This window comes from Cryptomeria japonica, chromosome 7 (genome assembly GCF_030272615.1).
Source record: "Cryptomeria japonica chromosome 7, Sugi_1.0, whole genome shotgun sequence".
Taxonomy (NCBI): domain Eukaryota; kingdom Viridiplantae; phylum Streptophyta; class Pinopsida; order Cupressales; family Cupressaceae; genus Cryptomeria; species Cryptomeria japonica.
This window is the reverse complement of record NC_081411.1, coordinates 751,417,410-751,437,222: the sequence shown is the minus strand read 5'-3', so window position 1 is coordinate 751,437,222 and position 19,813 is coordinate 751,417,410. Positions and strand designations below refer to the sequence as shown.

Genomic DNA, 19,813 nt, shown 5'->3' with positions numbered 1-19,813 from the left:
TGTGACCGCATTTTGTATGTGGTTTTGGGCAGGGTGCATAAAATGATCCATTGGATACTATAGGTTTATTTTATGAGTTGTGACCAGAGGTTTTCTTCACAGGATTCTTTCCTTCGGTATGCTCTTTGAATCCTGTGTAAAAAATAAAAAACTATTAATAAAAAAGTTTAGTGGAATAATCCACTTTTATTGAAAAAAAAATATTATATTTAAATTATTAATCAATAATAGACATTTCTAATATTTCTTTAATATTATATAACAAATAATAAGTTGATTTAATATTTTTTTAATAAGTAAATAGTTGTAGAGGGGCAGCACCCTTGTATTAATCAGAATAAGAGAATACAAGGCCTGATTTAGTGAGAGTGGTAGGGGGAAAGGACCAGGAAGAATACCCCATACCTTAGCTCTATTCCTTAAACAAAGAAAAACTAGTAATGAAGACTGGATGAGTACAAGACATCAGATACGACCTCTTAGAAGTAGACAACAAAGGCTTTAAAACAAAAATAGACAATAACAAAATCAGAGAATCCGGAGAGAACAATGACAACCGGAGTCAAAGGGAGTCTTTAAAAACACCATCCATAGGAGCATGAGCCACATCCAAGACAATAGGGCATTTAGTGCCACAATTCGAGTGAGCCGTTGATTCTGCCTTCTCCCTAGGGAGTCGGTAGTCGTTTGGGAACCACTCCTCACCAAGCCCAAATCCCCAGTCATTACCGACCACCAAATCTCCATTCTCCAGAATCCCAAAATCATCAGCACTCGCTAGCTCTTCGTCATGAAGAAATTTTGCCCACCAATCCGACGTGAAGCCGTTTTGGATGCCAATCATTTTAAGCAGAAAATCAATGTTCTTGGTAATGACAGGCCAGGTTGCTTGAAGAGTATCAAAGTCCAGTGAGTTCACAATCACAAGCTTCCTCACCTCCGTCCTGTTGCCTAAGGACATATAGTAGTTTTGGGGAAGAAAAATTCTCAGATTTGCATCAATATTGTCCAATACAGTGTCAATTTCCCCCAACAGGCGATGTTTAAACATCATTTGAGTTAACAGCTTTGCTCTCTGCTTGCTAGTGCCCATGTATATCACCATTGCAAGGAAAAATGCTGGGATATCGACATTGGCTCTGTACTTGTGATAATCAATAAGGAATTCCTTCCCCAAAATCCTCTTAAGGCTGTGGAGAATAAGAGGATGTCGAGAGAAGAGGACCTCCTACAGACATTTGTCTGAGATTTTGCCCAGGAAAGCCATCTGGCGACAAGTAGCTTCAAGGAGAATTGGGGTCTCCAAAGCAAGTCATCGAGAAAAGAAAGCAACTGTTTGATGGAAAAATGAGGGCAATCCATTGTTAAATAGCAAGACATCAAACCAGAGAATACGACACCCGACAAGTAGTTCATGCCAATTGAATACACACACGTGTGAAATGCCAGTGTCCAAATAACATATGATCCAAAGCTCGTCAACTTAATGTCGATTGACTTTAACCATCAGGTGATTATAAGAAAATGTTGAAAGGATCTAGTCGTAACTAGATATTAATTAAAGTACACTTATATCCAATTGCCACGGAGCCCAAACCGGCACAGATCAAAGATGACAACAATGTGTCACATCTCGGTGACAAGAAGAAACCTTAATAGGATATCAAGTCAATCGGTCAATCTATCCACCGGAAACCATGACCATTAGGTTAAGGAGTAAAGTGGCAACTGGGGAGGCAATACACCAGTTTGCACCACAACTAGTGATTAATATGGAGAGAAACTCAATCAGAAGAAGAGAGAAGAGCGCAACCGAAAAGAGACTCAACCAGAGAGCATCCCCCTCAATGAGATAGTGAGGATACCATGTGAACTGGTGGAGGCAATACTACTAGTTAACACCATCACCAACCGACCCAACAAAGAACCATCATCTGGAAGGAGAAGATAATCGGTAGGGGCCACTACCAACAAACTCAACTGGAAAACATCATTGCTTGACAGGATAAGCATGCCATAACACCAGTGGGAGATCAATGGGGGTCACCAACGGCTAACGCCAATTTAGAGAGTCTATCAGCCTCTCCATTACCTTCCCTATAGATGTGGCTAACCCAAAATTCATCAAAGGTGGCTAACAACACCAAAATCGGTTGAAGCCACTGGTTAAGGCACCAACTAGGGATGCTATTACAATAGATCACATTAACCACATTTAATGAGTCTCCCTCCAGATGAATTCTCTGCACCCCAAGCTCCTAGCCTAACTGAAGACCTCTTAAAGACACTATGAAAAGCTTCATTATTAGTAGCAACTCCAATCTTTTTAGAGATTTCTTTTATACAGATACCATCAGAATCCCTCAAAATACAATCAATACTACTTTGACCCAGATTTCCTGCAGAAGCACCATCGAAGTTTAGTTTTCTCCACCCAAACTCTGGTGCATCCCATCTCACCCCCACTCTTGGATTGACCTGATCCACCAGGGTTCCCAAGCCAAAAAGCAGTGGAATGAGTAGATTTGGAAGAGCCAGCTTAATCTTCCAATCCCAGTCCGTGTACAAATTCTTCTTTAATGATTTGGATTGAGCAATCTCATTCAGGAACTCAGTCAGGTGGTTCTCAATTTTCCCACAAAGAGACATTAAGCTCATCTCTTTACCCTGGAAGATTATACGATTCCTTTCTTTCCAAATTTCTCAAATCAGAAGCGATGGTAAGATATAAAGCAAATCAACAAAAATAGCATTTCCTGTCGGTTTAGGCCATTGCCAAAAAAACTTATCCATCCCTGATGGGAAGGGGTCGAAGATTCTCAAATTTCCCATGAAATGCCACCAACAATGGCTTAAGAATTTGCAGTGGAGTAGTAGATGATCCGCAGTCTCTTCATGCTCTAGACATAAAATGCATCTGCTGGGTCCATTAATACCCATTGAATATAGCCTTTCTTTAGTTAGGATCTTTTTCTGACAAGCCAACCAGGCGAAAGAGTCTTCTTTGGGAAGGAGGTGTCGATGCCAAAAAAGATTAACAGGCCAATCTTTTTTGTCTATAGCTGCTTCTTTCAATTTGTAACCAAAACATACTTTGTATTTACCATTAGAGGAACCACACCACCTAATAATGTCCTTTTTCAGGGGAAGGGAAAATAATCCTTTTGCTGAGAATGTCAGCAAACAAGTCTTTTTGATGCTGATCCAAGTCCAAGGGATCCAAGGAGTTCCAATTCCACTTAGCAATACCATTTTCTTGGATAGGATAGCCATAATCATAGATATTGTCCCCCCAAAGGTGACAAGTTTCTACCTATTAGGATTCCCAAAGATACTAAGAGGGGGGGGGGGGTGAATCAATATCTAAGCGGTTAACGGATTTTCCAAACTTATTAAATGAATTGCATGCCAAAATAGTGTACCGGTAAACCAGAAATAATGCATTAAATAAGATTAGTAAACACAACATAGAAAGCACACCATAACACAATATTTTTTACGAGGAAACCTGGTGTGGGAAAAACCTCGGTGGAATTTGTGACCCACAATATTCGCTCACTGACCAATAAGTGAATATTACTGATACAATAGGGGCCTGCACATGTAGGAAGGCCAATTGCCTAAAGCTCACTGCTTAAACACAAAAAGGGAAGTCTCATTGACTTACAAAGGTGGATTATGTAAATCCAATGTCATGTACTGCTTCGGTTCAGCATCTTCTATGCCAGGTTCAGTACCGGTTTAAGCTCATATAACTTCCAAAACCCTATTCCAAAATTTGCCTTAATATTTGCATCTGCCTATTACATTCCTTCCATGCATCTCTCACTACTTACAAATGATTTACAAGATCTCATACTTATATGAGTCCTAATACAATTCGCCTTGTCGGCTTACAAAAAGATTTTACAATTAAATAAAAAATACAATAAAGAAAATCCTATCGGCCAGGGTGCTGGTAAACATCTTTGCCGTTGTCGGTGAACTGTATGCTAGTGTAGAGTCTGCTGGTGCTCATGCCTGCCGGTGTCATAGGATTGTAAGGTTGCCATCAATGACAATACCTTCAATCACCTACAATTTCTCATTGAAGTGTTCATTTGCCAACAATCTCCCCCTTTGGCATTGATGGCAACACTCATGAGAAAAAGCCAAAATTGTATCCAAAAGGTGTTGACCAAAAGTCTTACCAAAATTGTCAAAACTGTGTTACCCAAAATTGTGTGCTCCAAACCTCTGTGCTCCCCCTGAGCAGATGATCTCTTCTATCTTACTCCTTTTTCTCATCCTCTACTACTCCCCCTTTGGCATCAATGACAAAGGCTGTCATTCAATGTCAATTGAGTGTAGTTCGTGTCTGGATCCCTGTAACCGGTGGGTTACAATCTGATAAAGATCTGCTAAAGCAACATTCAGACTATTGTAGAATCTTTCACTGTCCTTTAGTGCTGCTTCAGTCCTCTGGATTGTACCGGTGAGTAAGTGCATTTTCTCTTCCGATGTCTTAAGTCCGGGAACAAGAGCCTCAGAAATTACTTTTCTCAAAGAGATGAGAATATCTAGTTTAGGACCTAGTCTGCACTTCAGTTCCTTTGCCTTAAATTTTAACCTTTCCTTATCTTTTTCAAGTTCTTCTATTTTCTCTTCAAATCTTGCAATTTCTTGTTCTACTACCGATATTGAATCTGATGAACCTATTAAATTGTCAGCAATATCATTGATTTCCTTCTGTGCTTTGCTGATCTCATTATCTATATCTTCTGTCAACATGTTTGTTTTACATGTATCTCTGTACAAATTTTTGAAATCCAAAATTGTCTTGCCTAGTACCGGTAATAATGTATCCATATGTTCTTTATTCTTCTTGACTATCTCCTCAAAGAATTTTTCCTTCTCTTAATTCATTTTCTCTTTGAAGGTCTCCTCATTGATTTGATCAATTGTTAGAAGATTGCTGGTTATGTACTTAGACAATGTGTCTAATTGGCTTAAAGAATCTTTATTCTCTATGTTACACTTGGTGCAATCATCTTCAAAATTGGTATGGTGTCATCAATAGCCTTATATGCTAGTGCATTACAATCTGTTATTTTCTTGATTGAATCTAATAATACCTTTATCACATTAGTTGGTCTAAATTTAGTCATCGAGGTTCTGGATGACTGTCGAACTACCTTCACAATTTTTAATCCGCCGGTGGTAGTAATAGCTTTGCTTTCCTCTTTCTCTGGAGGGTTAGTTTGTGTTTGCATTTCAATTACCAAAGGTTTAGGTTTTTTAGTTGTAGTCGGTGGCACTGTCTCTGTATGTACCTGTGAATGAACCTGTTGCTCTACCTGTTTCTTTGTGTGTGTCTCTGTCAGTTTCTCTGTGCTCTCTATTGATGGTTTCTCTGATGGTGCCCCTGATGATTTTACAGTGGTATCCACTGCTGATTTTTCTGTTTGCACCTCAATACTGTCCACTACCAATGACTCAGTAGGCTTTTCTATAACTGGTATCTCATCTGTTGGTTTTTCAAAGTTGGCATCAATGGTATCAGTCACCATTCTAGTAACCAAGGGATCAACTAATTTTTCAGTTTGTTGCTTTGCCCCAATTTCAATATTTCTAACTGTGATGTCTTCTACCGGTGGCTCAGTTGCCACATCTCTCTTCTCAGTTGTTTCCTTATCCACCACAATGTTGACTTCTTGTGTGTCAATATTCATTGTGTACAACACCTTTGAGTCAGGATTTGTGTCCTCATGTGGTGTTTCCATACTCTCTGTTACCAGTGGTGTGTCAATAATTTGTGTCGGCGGAGTATCCAAAGGAGGTGGGAGCAAGTTATCTGTTATCTTTATGCTCAGAGGACCACCTACTTTACCTTTACCCTTATCCTTATCCTTTTGATAGACTCTGAGAGTCTTTGGTCGTTTGAGCTCTTCTTGTTTTTCCTTTTCAACAAAGAATATATCCCACTTGTCTACAGTTTCTTCTGATATCTCATTAACTCTGCTTGCCATTAGTGCTACATGCCGGTGACCGATTGAAAATATTGTCCGGTTAGCCTCACTTATTAATTCATCTATCTCTTGTGTCGAGTTCACTGGGTGAACTGCAAGTAGTTTTTCTATCTTGATCTTTTTATCCAATTCAACAATTGCTACCCTTCTTGCTTCTAACCTTCTATACAAGTCATTGGGTATATCATCTACAATTTCCATTAAAAATTTCTTATAGATATCAATGTGTAAAATAACACTATTTTCTATACTTTCTTTTTCATCATTTGAAAGTGTGTCATATAACTTGTTGATATTTGACAATTTGCCATCTTTAGTTATCTCATTCAAAAGTTTGTCCAAAGGAGGGACAACTTGTTTTTCTTTCCTTTTCTCTGGTGTCAACTTCTTTGCCGGAGGCCTAACTGCTTGTTGTTTCTATCTTGTTCTCTTTGGTGTAGGAGAGGGTACTGGTGAGGGTTTTCTTTTTCTTTCTACCCTTTTGAGCTCTACTGGTATTTCAGTGTCAGAGGAGGTAGCAACTGGTGAAAGATGTTCTTCCGGTTGTAGTCCTTGCAAGTCACTCTCCTTAATACCAGTTTTATTCAATACATCTTCCTTGATTGCTTTTGCCTGCCTTGCTCCTTTTCTAACTATCTATTCAGTTTTCTTTATTCTTTTCTGAGATTGAATACTGTTTTCAATTGTTTCTGCATTTCCAAATACTTTTTCTGTTGGTTCTTTAGGGGCTTCTAGGAGGGCTTTTGCATAAGTTTCAATTATGTTCTCATCTGCCTCATATCCCATTTCTGTAACCTAGACAATCCTTGGGACTACTGCCTCCATCCAAATCTCATCCTTCTTTATTACAAAGCATATCTCCTTTTGATATTTGTCAACAATAGCTTGAGATAGCCTTATCCTTGTTTTCATTCTAGCCTTTAATGCCTAAAAATGTTCATTTATGTTCTTTTCCTTGTCATCTCCCACATTGTTTAGAATGTCCATTAGTTATTTTCCTACCGGTATGTCAAAACCAAAATCCTTTCTACCAATACCAGGTACTTCCTTGGTAATATACAACATTAAACACACAAGTAAGTTGCCAAATCTAAAAGTCCCTTTCTTGTCCCCTTTGATTTTCTTTAGATTATCTATTAGTTCATCCTTCAACCATTCGCATATGTCAATCTTTGCATTGTTGTTTACCAAGTCATAAGCACTTTTGATACATAAGCTAGAAACAGAGTTTAATCTATTGGCATGAGTAGCCTTGTATCCAAGAATCATGTTGGTGAACCTTACATTGATATCCTTTACATCGTTTAATCTCAAGGATCTCTTGTCAAAGGTTGCACCGGTTAGGGTCATTACAGTGTCATTAGGGACCTTTTCCCCTTTCTCAGGTCTGCTACCAGTGGAAGGTAAGCCTGTCACTGCCCTAACTGCTTCTTTTGTTATCTTGTGAACTAAATCCAACCAAAAGAACTCCCCATGAACTCTTCTTAACACAATCCTTATAACATTCTTTGGAAAATCAAGAATACTAAGAATTTCCACAAAACCTAGGGTTTCAACTATCTTATGTTCTAGTTTAACATTTCCATTTACATCGCATATAACAGTCCTGTACATGTTCTTAGTTTCATCATCTCCTAGTTCTTCTATATGACAATGTATGTAAATTATAGGATCCTCAGCATATGAAACTCCTTTACGTATTTTTGAGAATTCTCCTAGGGTATCATCTTTCTTCGCAATTTCAGGAATAATCTTAAATACGGGTCTAGGGTGCTTAACAACTTCAATCACAATAGGGTTTGCAATGAATTCAGGTGCAAAGGAGGAAGCCATTGTTATAAATACCTTAATCTACCTTTAGGTATGAGTGCTTGAATGATTTGCTTCACTTCTCGCTGTGGATGCCTTCGCTCAGGATTTTTGCGCTCTTAGGAAATTTGAATGCTCGGTGAATGAAAAAGAGCCAAAACACTTGCTTTATAATGTCATTTCCTTCAACTACCACATTTAATGCCTGTCGGTTAAGTGAAACTTAACACATCTGCCGGTAAAGAAGTAATTCAACTTCTCACCATCGACCGAGGGTAAATTAGCATGTTTTTCAATTCGTTGCCATACCCACAAAAGATTTCTCTTCAGTTAGTTGAAGAACCTCCTGCCTGTGGAGTGATACTTTGTTCTACCGGTGAAGGAATAGCTTCACTAACACTCTGATCTGACTTTCTAATCTATTGTTTTGAGAATTCTTGCTTTACCTCTTCAACCTTTTCTTTACCTTTCAAGTTGGGTCCTTTGTTATTTGCCGGTGATGCCTTCTACAAAATTTTGCAATATGTCCAATTTTGTTACAAGCATAACAAGTCACATTGTTTTTTTGAATAGCTTTTCCATATCCTATGCCAGTATGTGTTCTACATTGATTAGATAGGTGTCCAAATCTTCCACAAACATAACATCTTACATTCATTCTGCAATTTTCTGAGTCATGACCAATTTTATTGCATTTCGAACATTGACCGGTGGGTGAATTTGTGTTCTGATAATTTCTAGATCTACACTGATTTGCTCTATGACCATATTTATTACAATTAAAGCATTTCCCATTGAATTTGTAAGCATTAGCTTGTCTTACCAGTTTACTGTGATCATGATTGTTTGCAGTACCAGAGCTTTCACCAACTTCAAAGCCAAGGCCATTAGTATCTCCATTAGGTTTCTGATTTTTCAACATGTCATCAAGTTCTTCTGAACTTTTCTTGAATTTCTTCTTGTGTTGATTTGCAGTAGCCAACTCATTTTCTAAGAAATCTTTCTGTCTCATGAGTTCAGTTTTATCATGCTCCAAGTGAATTATATCTGTCTTTAACATATTATTTTCATGACTGAGTCTTAGATTTTCGTTACTAGCATCATTGATTCTCCTAGCCAAGTCATCTTCATTCTTCTTTCGGTCTTCAATGTCTTTACAAAACCTCATAGTTATATCTTGCATTTCATTCTTCAAGGCCATGTTATCCTGCTTCATCTTGCTTACAAGATCATTAAGAGTTTCTTTTTCATCATCATCACTCTGTATCTTCTCATGAAGTTCTCTTCTTTTGTTCCTTGCAATAATGAGATTTTCTTGAAGTCCCTGAATGATTTCTTGTGCAACCTTCAGATCATCTTCAAGTTTGATAGTCCTTACATTTTCTGCATCATAGTCTAAAAGAGTTGTTTCCAATTGCTTTCTCAAGTTGTCCATCTCTACCAGTGTCAGAATCTTTCTCAAGCTATTAGGATTTTGAAAATAGAGGACCAGGCTCTGATACCAATTGTTAGGATTCCCAAAGATACTGAGCGGGGGTGGGGAGGGGGGTGAATCAGTATCTAACTGGTTAATGGATTTTCCAAACTTATTAAATGAATTTCATGCCAAAACAGTGTACCGGTAAACCGAAAATAATGCATTAAATAAGATTAGTAAACACAACATAGAAAGCACACCATAACACAATATTTTTAATGAGGAAACCTGGTGTGGGAAAAACCTTGATGGGATTTGTGACCCACAATATTCGCTCACTGGCCAATAAGTGAATATTACTGATACAATAGGGGTTTGCACATGCAGGAAGGCCAACTGCCTAAAGCTCACTACTTAAATACAAAAAGGGAAGTCTCACTGACTTACAAAGGTGGATTATGTAAATCTAATGTCATGTACTGCTTCGGTTCAACATCTGCTATGCCAGGTTCAGTACCTGTTTAAGCTCATATAACTTCCAAAACCCTATTCCAAAATCTGCCTTAATATTCACATCTGCCTATTACATTCCTTCCATGCATCTCTCACTACTTACAAATGATTTACAAGATCTCATACTTATATGAGTCCTAATACAATTCGCCTTGTCGGCTTACAAAAAGATTTTACAATTAAATACAAAATACAATAAAAAAAATCCTGTCGGCCAGGGTGCCGATAACCATCTTTGCCACTGCCGGTGAACTGTATGCCAGTGTAGAGTCTGTCGGTGTTGGTGCCTATCAGTGTCATAGGATTGTAAAGTTGCCATCAATGACAATACCTTCAATCACCTACAATTTCTCATTGGAGTGTGCATTTGCCAACAATCTCCCCCTTTGGCATTAATGGCAACACTCATGAGAAAAAGCCAAAATTGTATCCAAAAGGTGTTGACCAAAAGTTTTACCAAAACTGTCAAAACTGTGTTACCCAAAATTGTGTGCTCCAAACCTCTGTGCTCCCCCTGAGCAGATGATCTCTTCTATCTTACTCCTTTTTCTCATTCTCTACTACTCCCCCTTTGGCATCAATGACAAAGGTTGTCATTCAATGTCAATTGAGTGTAGTTCATGTCTGGATCCCTGTAATCAGTGGGTTACTCAGTAGGATTTTCTATAGCCGGTATCCCATCTGTTTTTTTTTCAAAGTTGGCATCAATGGTATCAGTCACCATTCTAGTATCCAAGGGATCAACTGATTTTTCAGTTTGTTGCTCTGCCCCAATTTCAATATTTCTAACTATGATGTCTTCTGCTGGTGGCTCAGTTGCCACATCTCTCCCCTATATCAATCTTTACCTCTCCATCTCTCCATATTTCTTCTTCCGTGTAGATATCTCTATCTCAATCTCTCTCATATTATCTCTCCCTCTCTCTACTTCTCTCTATATATCACTTTTTGTTTCTAACTTTATTTTCAAGAGGGGAAAATATTCCTTAGATTTACATGCATCATGTCTATAGAAACCTAACTCCATAAATATTTGATGTAAAATTGAATTTCTAGAAGATAGATGATTTTACAAAGAGTTATTTGCCTTGCTAGTTGCTATAAATAATAGTACTAGTACCTGCAAAAAAATATTTCTCTTAGCTACCATCTCCTTGATTACAAACTTAGCATCCAAATCATATTTTATTCTATAAATATTCATCATATTATGATAAATAAGGGCTATAGGGTAGGCACCCATGAATGAGGTTAGGCTAGGCCAAAGATAAAAAGTAATGATGATGAAAATCAATAAAAGTTTAAAATGCACATGGAAACTAGATAAAAATGGCTTTGAGGTTGGCATCATTAGTTTTAAGGTTTTCACCCAAACATTAGAAATTATAAGTTGGATAAAAATAGCTTGAATATTACAACCTAAATAACAAGAACTAAAAACTAGAAAGAAATGATGTCATCAATGGTTGTAACCACCTAACTAGATAAAGAGGCCATGCTAAGCCCATACTTATAGAAAAGGCTATTCATCACAATCATGGTCAAAGATCGAGGATAATAACAGGTAGATGTAAGTGATATAAGATATATTCCCCCTTACATTGATTAGAAAAAAAAGAATAATGAGAGTAAATTAATCTAAGGATAATGATTAAGGAGAATTGAAATAAAGTGGAAAGGAAAAAATGCCAAGCATTTTTAAGAAAGGAAAGAAAGAAAGGTAATGAAACAAGGGGAAAATCTAGGTCATTCACTCAAGAGAAGACACACATATATAGAAAAAAGACAAGTATATATTCTCCTAAGTGACATATAATTAAAAGGATGAATAAATAAGGGGCAAGAAAATATAGGTCATAACCACATAATTGGTAATAATAGATAAATCATAAGAGGAAAAAAGATTGCATACCCCCTAATGGAAAAAAGGACAAAGAGGGAATAGAGGAAGATGCAAAATTTTATTATGATAGGAATATAAGCAATAAGATCAATATGATGTATATTTAGAAAGAATGGAGAGAAATGGGATGCTAAGGTAGGATTAAAGGATAGGAGGATAGAGAAGAAGCGTAGAGAACTTCAAGATAATTTGCTCAATAATAGAAAAATGAAATTGTCCCAAGGATAAAAGAAGGAAAATAATGAATACATAAAGGTATAAAGTTGAAGATGAATAAATAGGAGAAAGTGAAAAATGATTAAACATGATTGGGATCACATTAAACTATGTGGATGAAGTAAATCCTATAAGTATTATATAATAGTTACTAAGTATGGATCATCATTCTCTATTCAATTAGAGTGAGGTAAAATATAATTCGAGAAAAGAAGAAAGGTGAAATCAAGAGGAACTATAAAGAATTGAGAAAGTGGAAGCAATAAGCACAATCTAGAAAATAAGTCAAGATGTAAGGAGATATATATGAGAAGAAAGAGAAACTAGAAATCAAGATGAAGGCAAATAATGAAAAAGGAGACAAGAAACAAGTTGAGATGATCCAAGAGAATCAAGTGGGGAAAATGAGTGATCAAAATAAAAAAAATTAATTAAGACATAAGTAGACAAGTAAAAAAGATTTCAATTATATTCAAATGCGTTAGATAGATCAATAAGATCAAGAATGTGATCCTAAACTTATGCAACAAGACAAGATTTTTTTCATTTCTTAATTTAATCTCTTTTTTTTTCATATCTTATAGTGTGTGTCAAGTGGAATTCAGAAAAAGTGGTATAGTGGCATAGTGTGATAGAGAGAAAGAGGAAAAAGTGGATGAAGCATAAGGGTAAAAACACATACCTGTGTCACACTTTTATAAAGGAACCAACCAATGCAACTAAAACTATTTAACTTCGACCACATAAAAGTGGCATTTCTAAATTGAATTTTGAAATGATGTAAACTGGTCAAATGTAGAAATATTAATGAAATTTAGGTTTGTTATTTTTAAAAAAAAAAATTGAAAAAAATTTGATATTTTTTATATAAATTCAAAGACAGATTTTTTATTGTTGAAAAATACTGAAAATTAGGGGTTCTAGTTGGTGTCACCAAAAAAATGAAAACAAACTTTATTTTTTCTGATTTTTTTTCCAAATAGAGAACATATATATGCAGTGTTAAAAAAATAAAAAAAAATTTGATATATACTTTTCTCGTTATAATATTTTGAAGTCCAACATAGCTAAATTTGACAGTTTTCATTGATCAAAATACTGAAAAAATTATATGTATAGATTCGTGACTTCGAGCTCTACAAAAGGGTATTTTTTTATTTTTGTAAAAAAATATTTTACTTGAAGAAAATTTGAGCAAAAGTGAAAAGTTTCAGAAATACAGAGTTTTTCACCTTTTTTTTGCCACATCACATGACACATAGGCTAGTCTGGTTGGACTGAGTTCAGTCGGACTGAGTCTAACCAAACTCAGTCCGGTCGAACTAAGCTTGGTTCTAATAATAAAAAAGTTTGATTTTTTTTTTGAATGAAAGCATTTGAATTAAGGGAGTTTGGTTGAACTGAGTCTGGCCAAATTGAGTTCAACCGAACTTCCAATGTGATTTCGGCACCACGCGGCCCTGGGGTAGTTCGACCGAACTGAGTCCGATCGAACTTAGTCCGAACGAACCACCCTTAGTTTGCCCAAAGCGTGACACAACTCCATTCTTTTTCCCATAAGCATATGAAAAACTTACCTTGAGTTATTCAAATATTTTTTTTCTATTCTAGCCTAAGTACCTTCAGAGATAAGGAAATAGTAAAGTGTATGAGGATAAATAAATAAAAGGGTGTAGCTCAATTATGATAAAGTAGAAGTTCCATAGTAGGAAATTGATACTAGAAGGGGAAATAATGTACCCTAACTCAAGAGCTAATACTAGGATAAATCATCAATTGAAATAAGGAGTAGAAAGGGAAATAAGAGAAGCATCTTGAGTAGATTGTTTCTTCTTTGACTTTATGCATTCTTTGAGCTAATTTGATATAACTTTGAAGTACATCTCTTAGGATTTGTATGCTTTTTTTATTCTTTTAATTTTACTTTTTCTTCACTTTTTCTTTTGTTGATTCCACCCCAGGTAACTAGTAAGATGGAATGACTCATAACTAAAGAGTAGATTGGGTAGTTATGGATATTATTTCATTAGGATGATATCAACTTCATATATTTGGTTGGATCCACAACCTAGAAGTATAAACATCTACAAGTATAATGGACCACTCAATACATATTTTAGGAAGGAAGGTGAAATGTTGATCCACTCACGAGGCTCTAAGATTCACTATTGAGCAATCATCCATGTGTTAGAGACAAAGAAATTAGAAAGTGCCATGATTTACACCCCAATAAAAACCTCTTTAAAAAAAATGAGTAAAAAATAGTCACAAAATTGCACCCAAGTAAAAGGGATGACTTGACAAGTTACCTAGGCAACCTTAGGTTTTCTTTAGCATCTCGAGGGTTACTTAAGCAGAATTTTACTACCAAAATAAGCAATCCAATATAGGAAAATGGGAAACCCAAAACATGCTACCTTAGATCTCTTAAATATAAAAAAATACTATGAAAATGTAGAAATAAAAAACTCAACTACATTTCCTACATGGATAACCACCCTTGCAAATAATGACCCTAAGTTTGACAACCTTTTTTGACATAAAATATGCAAAAAATCAAATTGGGGTAGAGTGGGTTTTTGTGCACCTATAAGTCTACCTAACAATGAGCCATAGACATAGTCATAATCCCTTGTTGCAAGTTTTCCATTGACTATATAACCTTTTCTAATTCTATTGCTATCAATACACAACTCAATTTTCTCCCTTATTGCGAGCACAAATAAAGTCTAAAATAAAACAATTTTACATCGAGCTAGTTTTTCACCTCTTTGGTAGGTCAACAAAATAAATCAAAATGACATAGGTATACTTCACATGTTGCCATCATGGTACACTCTCTTGTCTCTATTGAATATAATTTAAGCTAACATTTTAGTTACATGCACTTTTTTTGTATTGTAGAAGATTGGAACTCAACATCATCTAGGTGCCTACAATATGGACTTTTCCATTAAACAAAATGTTCTTTGATAGTTACATGCACTTTAGATAGTTCTTTCTCTCTATCTCATAGGTTTTGAATAGGCATCAAGAATAAACAAAGGTAGTATCTCTTTAACCCCATGTCAATGGTGAGCACTCTTGTTGATCTTAAGGAATTAGTCTTAGTTTAAAACTTGCTATATATCCTGCTATGAACCTCTAGGTGTAGGTTACCATTTACTTGTTGATTTGAATGAATAGATTAATTTATTTTGAAAAAGGTTAGAGTAAAATAAAAAATAGATTAATTAGCTTCAATCTTGTTTGGAATAGTGACATTCTATCACTATATTGCATTGCAGAACAACAATGGCTAGATATAGTTTATTTGTGTTATTGCATTATATAACTTAGATTAAAATATAATTCATTTTGAATTCAACATAATCACTCCTAATCATTTCATAAATCTCTTTTTAATAAGACAAGAAAAAAGTGAAAAGACCTTATTAATAGATCTCAACAAATCAAATCAACTACAATCAAAACAAATTAAAAAATACTTTCTAAAATTACACTGAGAATCATCTAATTGCATAAATCAATTACCTCACATTTCACTTTGGGCAAAATACAAAAAATAGAAAAGCTTTATAGTTCTTGCATTTAGATAAAAAAATATTTAGCTAGTTAATTTTCACTCCATGAAGCAAGTGGATAAAACCCCTTCCTAAAATGTTTGGGACAATCAATAAAATGGTCAAAAAAGAAAACATATTGACAATGGTCAACAAGAAAATAATTTTAACTTGTTAACAAGATAAATAAATCGCGAACAAAATGAATGAACGCACAACACACTCAACATATAAAGTAAGGAATACCGCTTCCTTTTCTCTCCCAGTATTAGATTCAGGTGTCTTGGAGTCATAGAGGATTGGGTAAGATCCATTTCATATAAGCTTGAAATTTCACAACCAAAATAGGAAGCTTTCAACTTTGAAAAAGTTTAGGAGCAAGCTATATTATCTTGCAAAAATCCAAGAAGAAAACATCAAGAGATGAGCAAAGGAACTAGCCCTCCTTCAAGAATTGATTGAGATGGACAATCATTGTCTTAACACTTTTCTTGTCGACACTCATTAGGACTAGAAGCAATCCACACAATCAAGGCATTTGGCCACATAACACTTGTTATATCAACATCTCTTCAAAGGTTTGCCAAGCAACACCCACATATTCCAACTATAATTGTATGTATCAACACAATCATTTATCATCAAACACTCTTTCCTTGTGAATTGAGCAATTAAACTAACACAACACTCACCACATGCATAAATATTATTGATAGTCACAAGACACTCATTCCTCATGTATTGAAGAGAATGCAAGATTTATGGGATATGAAAATTACATTGCAATGTCTGTTAATTCACTACTTTGTCAATAGGTGTGTTGAGGAGCTCTTGGTTGGCTAGATTTTGGCAAATTTCCTTGCCTTTGGCCATCTTGCTTGTTCTTGGCACAACAATCTATCAAGGAAGAAATAAAGAGGCTTTGATCACTAGTTGGGAGCTTGTACACTTAGTGACCCAAACCTCACCTTGTTGATGTATGGTAAAACTAGATGATCGTAGTCCCTCTCCATCCTTGGTGGTATAATTCTTGCTACTTAACGACTTTGTATTACTTTTATTTGGATAGTTTACATTGGATCTTGTTTGAACTTTGAAATGTGAGTTTTCCGCAGAACATTTTTTGAATATACACAAAAAACTTTTTAGACATAACTATTAGAAGACACGTATTTGAGATCAATATGCTAACTTATAGATTAGACTATATATATATTTGTTACCTATATCAGAACACATAACAAAAAGAAAAAAAAAAAATTCATTGAAAAGAACATATACATAGGAAAAGAAGAGAATTCATTGGAAAGAGAAAAACAGGAGCAATTGAAAATACATAATGACAAAACCATTATCTTCCCACTCATGAGGTGGTTTGATCCGGCATAAACATAGAACTACATGAAGGGAGAGATTCCAAAAGAAAAACTCAGACAAGAACGGTCATGTCTAAAGAACATTGCTTTCTTGGGGCTGCAAATGGCGGTTAGACATCATCATGTCTGCCAACAGGTCAAATCTGTGCGCCGTTATGCGATTTTCCTTGATAAAATATTTCATGGTTTTGCGTCCTACCTGATTAGATATGATTCAAGAGAGACACCTGCAGCCATCACTTTTTCTCCACGCCAGGTTAATTTACTTGAATTCTGCGGGTCAATTTTAATTCGATAATGCGCCAATCGCATACAGGTGCACGCCAATTATCCAGACACAGGTTGATTATTGAAATTCGGACTGAGATTTGCAAAATCCACCTGTCATTATATTCAATCATGTAGAAATGTGACAGTTGTTGATCCACTGAACCTTCTCGAAACCACAAATATGAACCACGCCTTAGAGGTTTGGTTCTTCTGCATCCAGCGTTTGTTCCTTTTCTATCAGTCAATTTCTGGTCCTGTGCCTCTTCAGGTTTTTAAACGCTATTTTCTGGTTTATCTTTATAGGCCTTGCATCTGACTTTGCCATGGAGGATGAAGAAACAGGGGAGCTTTTTATACCATGCAGGGTATGCAGTCACAAGTGTTTTAATAAGCATGGCAAATACCACGATAAGCAGTGCTTTGATGGGTCTGCGTGTTTCTTCAAAGTTATGCTTGGAGATTTTGCAGAAAGACTGGTAACTTTTATACTTAAGACATCTTTTTCATCTTTTTCTGTCATGTACTCTGTTCAGAATTTGTAAAAGGGGATTATGTATAATTGTAAAAGGGGATTATGTATTTTGTTTACTGCAGCGCCTTCCTCCTGCATTTGTTTCACAGTTTATAACAGACCAACATGAACATATGGTGTTGCAAGGCCCAAATGGGCAGGAGTGGGAAGTAGAATTATTGGGTTCAAACAATAAACTGGAATTTCGACATGGTTGGGAAAGATTTGTCAATTTTCACGGCCTGCAGTTGGGTGATTTTGTTGTGTTCAAGTACATATCTAAGTATTATTTCAAGGTTCAGATGTTTGGAAGATCTGGGTGTGTGAAAAATACCTGTGCTCTTCATATTGAGAAAACAAAGATTGGTTTAGATAAGAGACGCCCTTCTACCAAAATGTGCAGTTTGAATCAGCCAATGAGCAATAACTTGCTGACTTATTTGGTTTATGATGATAAAAACAACGATGAGGCTGAAGCAGTGGCTGAAAATCAGAGGAGAAAAAGGAAATCCTTTTGCCTTGGTAAGCAAAAGTTTTGTCCAGTAACATAGAGTCTATTAAATTTGTAAGTTACAGATGTTTAGTCAGATGGTTTTCACTCTCCATGTTATTGTGCATAGTTGCTAGTATAAACTGTCTGAATTTATCACCTCGATTTCTATTCTTTTCTTTTGTCTTGCTTTCTTTTCGGTGATACTAAATTCACACAGTTTATACTCAGAGCTTATTTTAACTTTCAAAGTAGGCATTGGAGTCCAAATCTTATCAGGAGGATAGGTATAACAACAAAGTTAAATTTTCTGTAGGCCATTCATCCAAGAACCCTGACCATTTTTTCTCCTCTCAGAAGCACATATAAATTGGGTTTGCGTCTCCTTTCAAATTAGGTAATAACAAAGTGGATTTTGTTGCAGGTCATGCTTCCAAGAACCCTGGACATGGTTTCTCTTCTCAGAATCACATGACAGTGGGGCCTGCTGCTCCTTTCGAATCAGATAACAAAAAAGTTAATTTGCTTGGAGACTATTCCTCCAAGAACCCTGGCCATTTTTCCTCCTCTCAGAAGCAAATGACAATGAAGCTTGTTTCTTCTTTCAAATCAGATAAACCTTTTTGTTTAATGGTTATCAAATCATGGAATGTGAATAAACCAAACATGCTAGTAAGATGAATTCTCTGTTTTCTTTCTCTATCAGTATTTTTCTTTAAATCAATAAGAGGGTTCAAGTAAGGGTTTAACAAGCCAAAAATATGCTATTACATAGTTTTTGATTACTCATTTTGCTGATGGATATATCGTAGAGTGTAGACTTCTAATACTATGGGCATTTGCATTTGTGTGAATGGTAATTTATTACATCAACAGAATCCAGTGCTTTATTGGGTTGAAATAACTTATTTTTTCTTATGGTTTGGAATGCAGAGGTTCCCAATAATTTACAAAAATCCACTTCAGCTACCAAGGGTAAATGCTGAGATAGCTCTTTTGGATGGAGACTGTAAAGAGTGGAAGGTACAGTGCATTATTAAGGAAAGGAGGCCTACCTTAAGTGGGGGGTGGAAATGTTTTACACAAGATAACAATATAAAGGAAGGAGATACTTGTATCTTTGAGCAGCTGGACAACAATAAAAAAAAATTTATGTTCAGAGTTCATATCTTCCCTGATGTAAAAAAGGCTCATCTTCAAAAAGATCAGGAGGATGGCTGAAGTGTTTTGCAGAAAGATCTGTAATGGGTTTATTGAGCTGAGATAGAATCAGGAAGCACTGTCCAAATTAAAACAAAAGAAGATAAGTAAAAACAGAGATTTTGATGGAAGGCAGGTTAAAGATGAAGGATAGAATTGTACAAGACAAGTCTTCCATAGAAGAACATAATCTAACAACAAATTCTGTTATCTTTTTGATGGTCAAAGTTGTATGGGAATCATTTCATTTTGGACTTTTTTAATCATAGGCATGAATTTTCAACAGTCCATGTAGTATATACAACCATGTAGTATATGCAAGAATTGTTTGGAAAAATTGTGTATATTTTTGAATCAACGCTTCATATTTTTCTTTGTCCTAATGATGGATTGCTGTGTGTAATCTTAAACATTGATTCAAGGCATACACAGTTTTTTCAATAAGCAAATCTTGCACATACTTTCTTGATTGAAAATGATTTTTTAATAATACATTTAAATCAATTATTTTGACATAACAATTATATAAATTAATTG

The 19,813-nt window shown here is 35.6% G+C and overlaps 1 protein-coding gene across 2 annotated transcripts; it reads left to right on the top strand.

Annotated features, from left to right (window-relative positions):
• The first annotated feature begins 17,006 nt into the window (after nucleotides 1-17,006).
• Nucleotides 17,007-19,488, top strand: LOC131049571 (putative B3 domain-containing protein Os03g0621600). Of its 2 annotated transcripts, XM_057983631.2 has the most exons (5): nucleotides 17,007-17,274; nucleotides 17,379-17,551; nucleotides 17,670-18,108; nucleotides 18,501-18,748; nucleotides 19,010-19,488. In XM_057983631.2, the coding sequence occupies exons 2-5, from the start codon at nucleotides 17,399-17,401 to the stop codon at nucleotides 19,295-19,297; spliced, it is 1,128 nt and encodes a 375-aa protein (XP_057839614.2). In that variant the 5' UTR covers nucleotides 17,007-17,274; nucleotides 17,379-17,398; the 3' UTR covers nucleotides 19,298-19,488. The 2 variants fall into 2 exon arrangements, with proteins under 2 accessions (XP_057839614.2, XP_057839613.2); XM_057983630.2 differs by lacking the exon at nucleotides 17,007-17,274 and having other exon boundaries at nucleotides 17,281-17,551.
• Nucleotides 19,489-19,813: the final 325 nt, after the last annotated feature.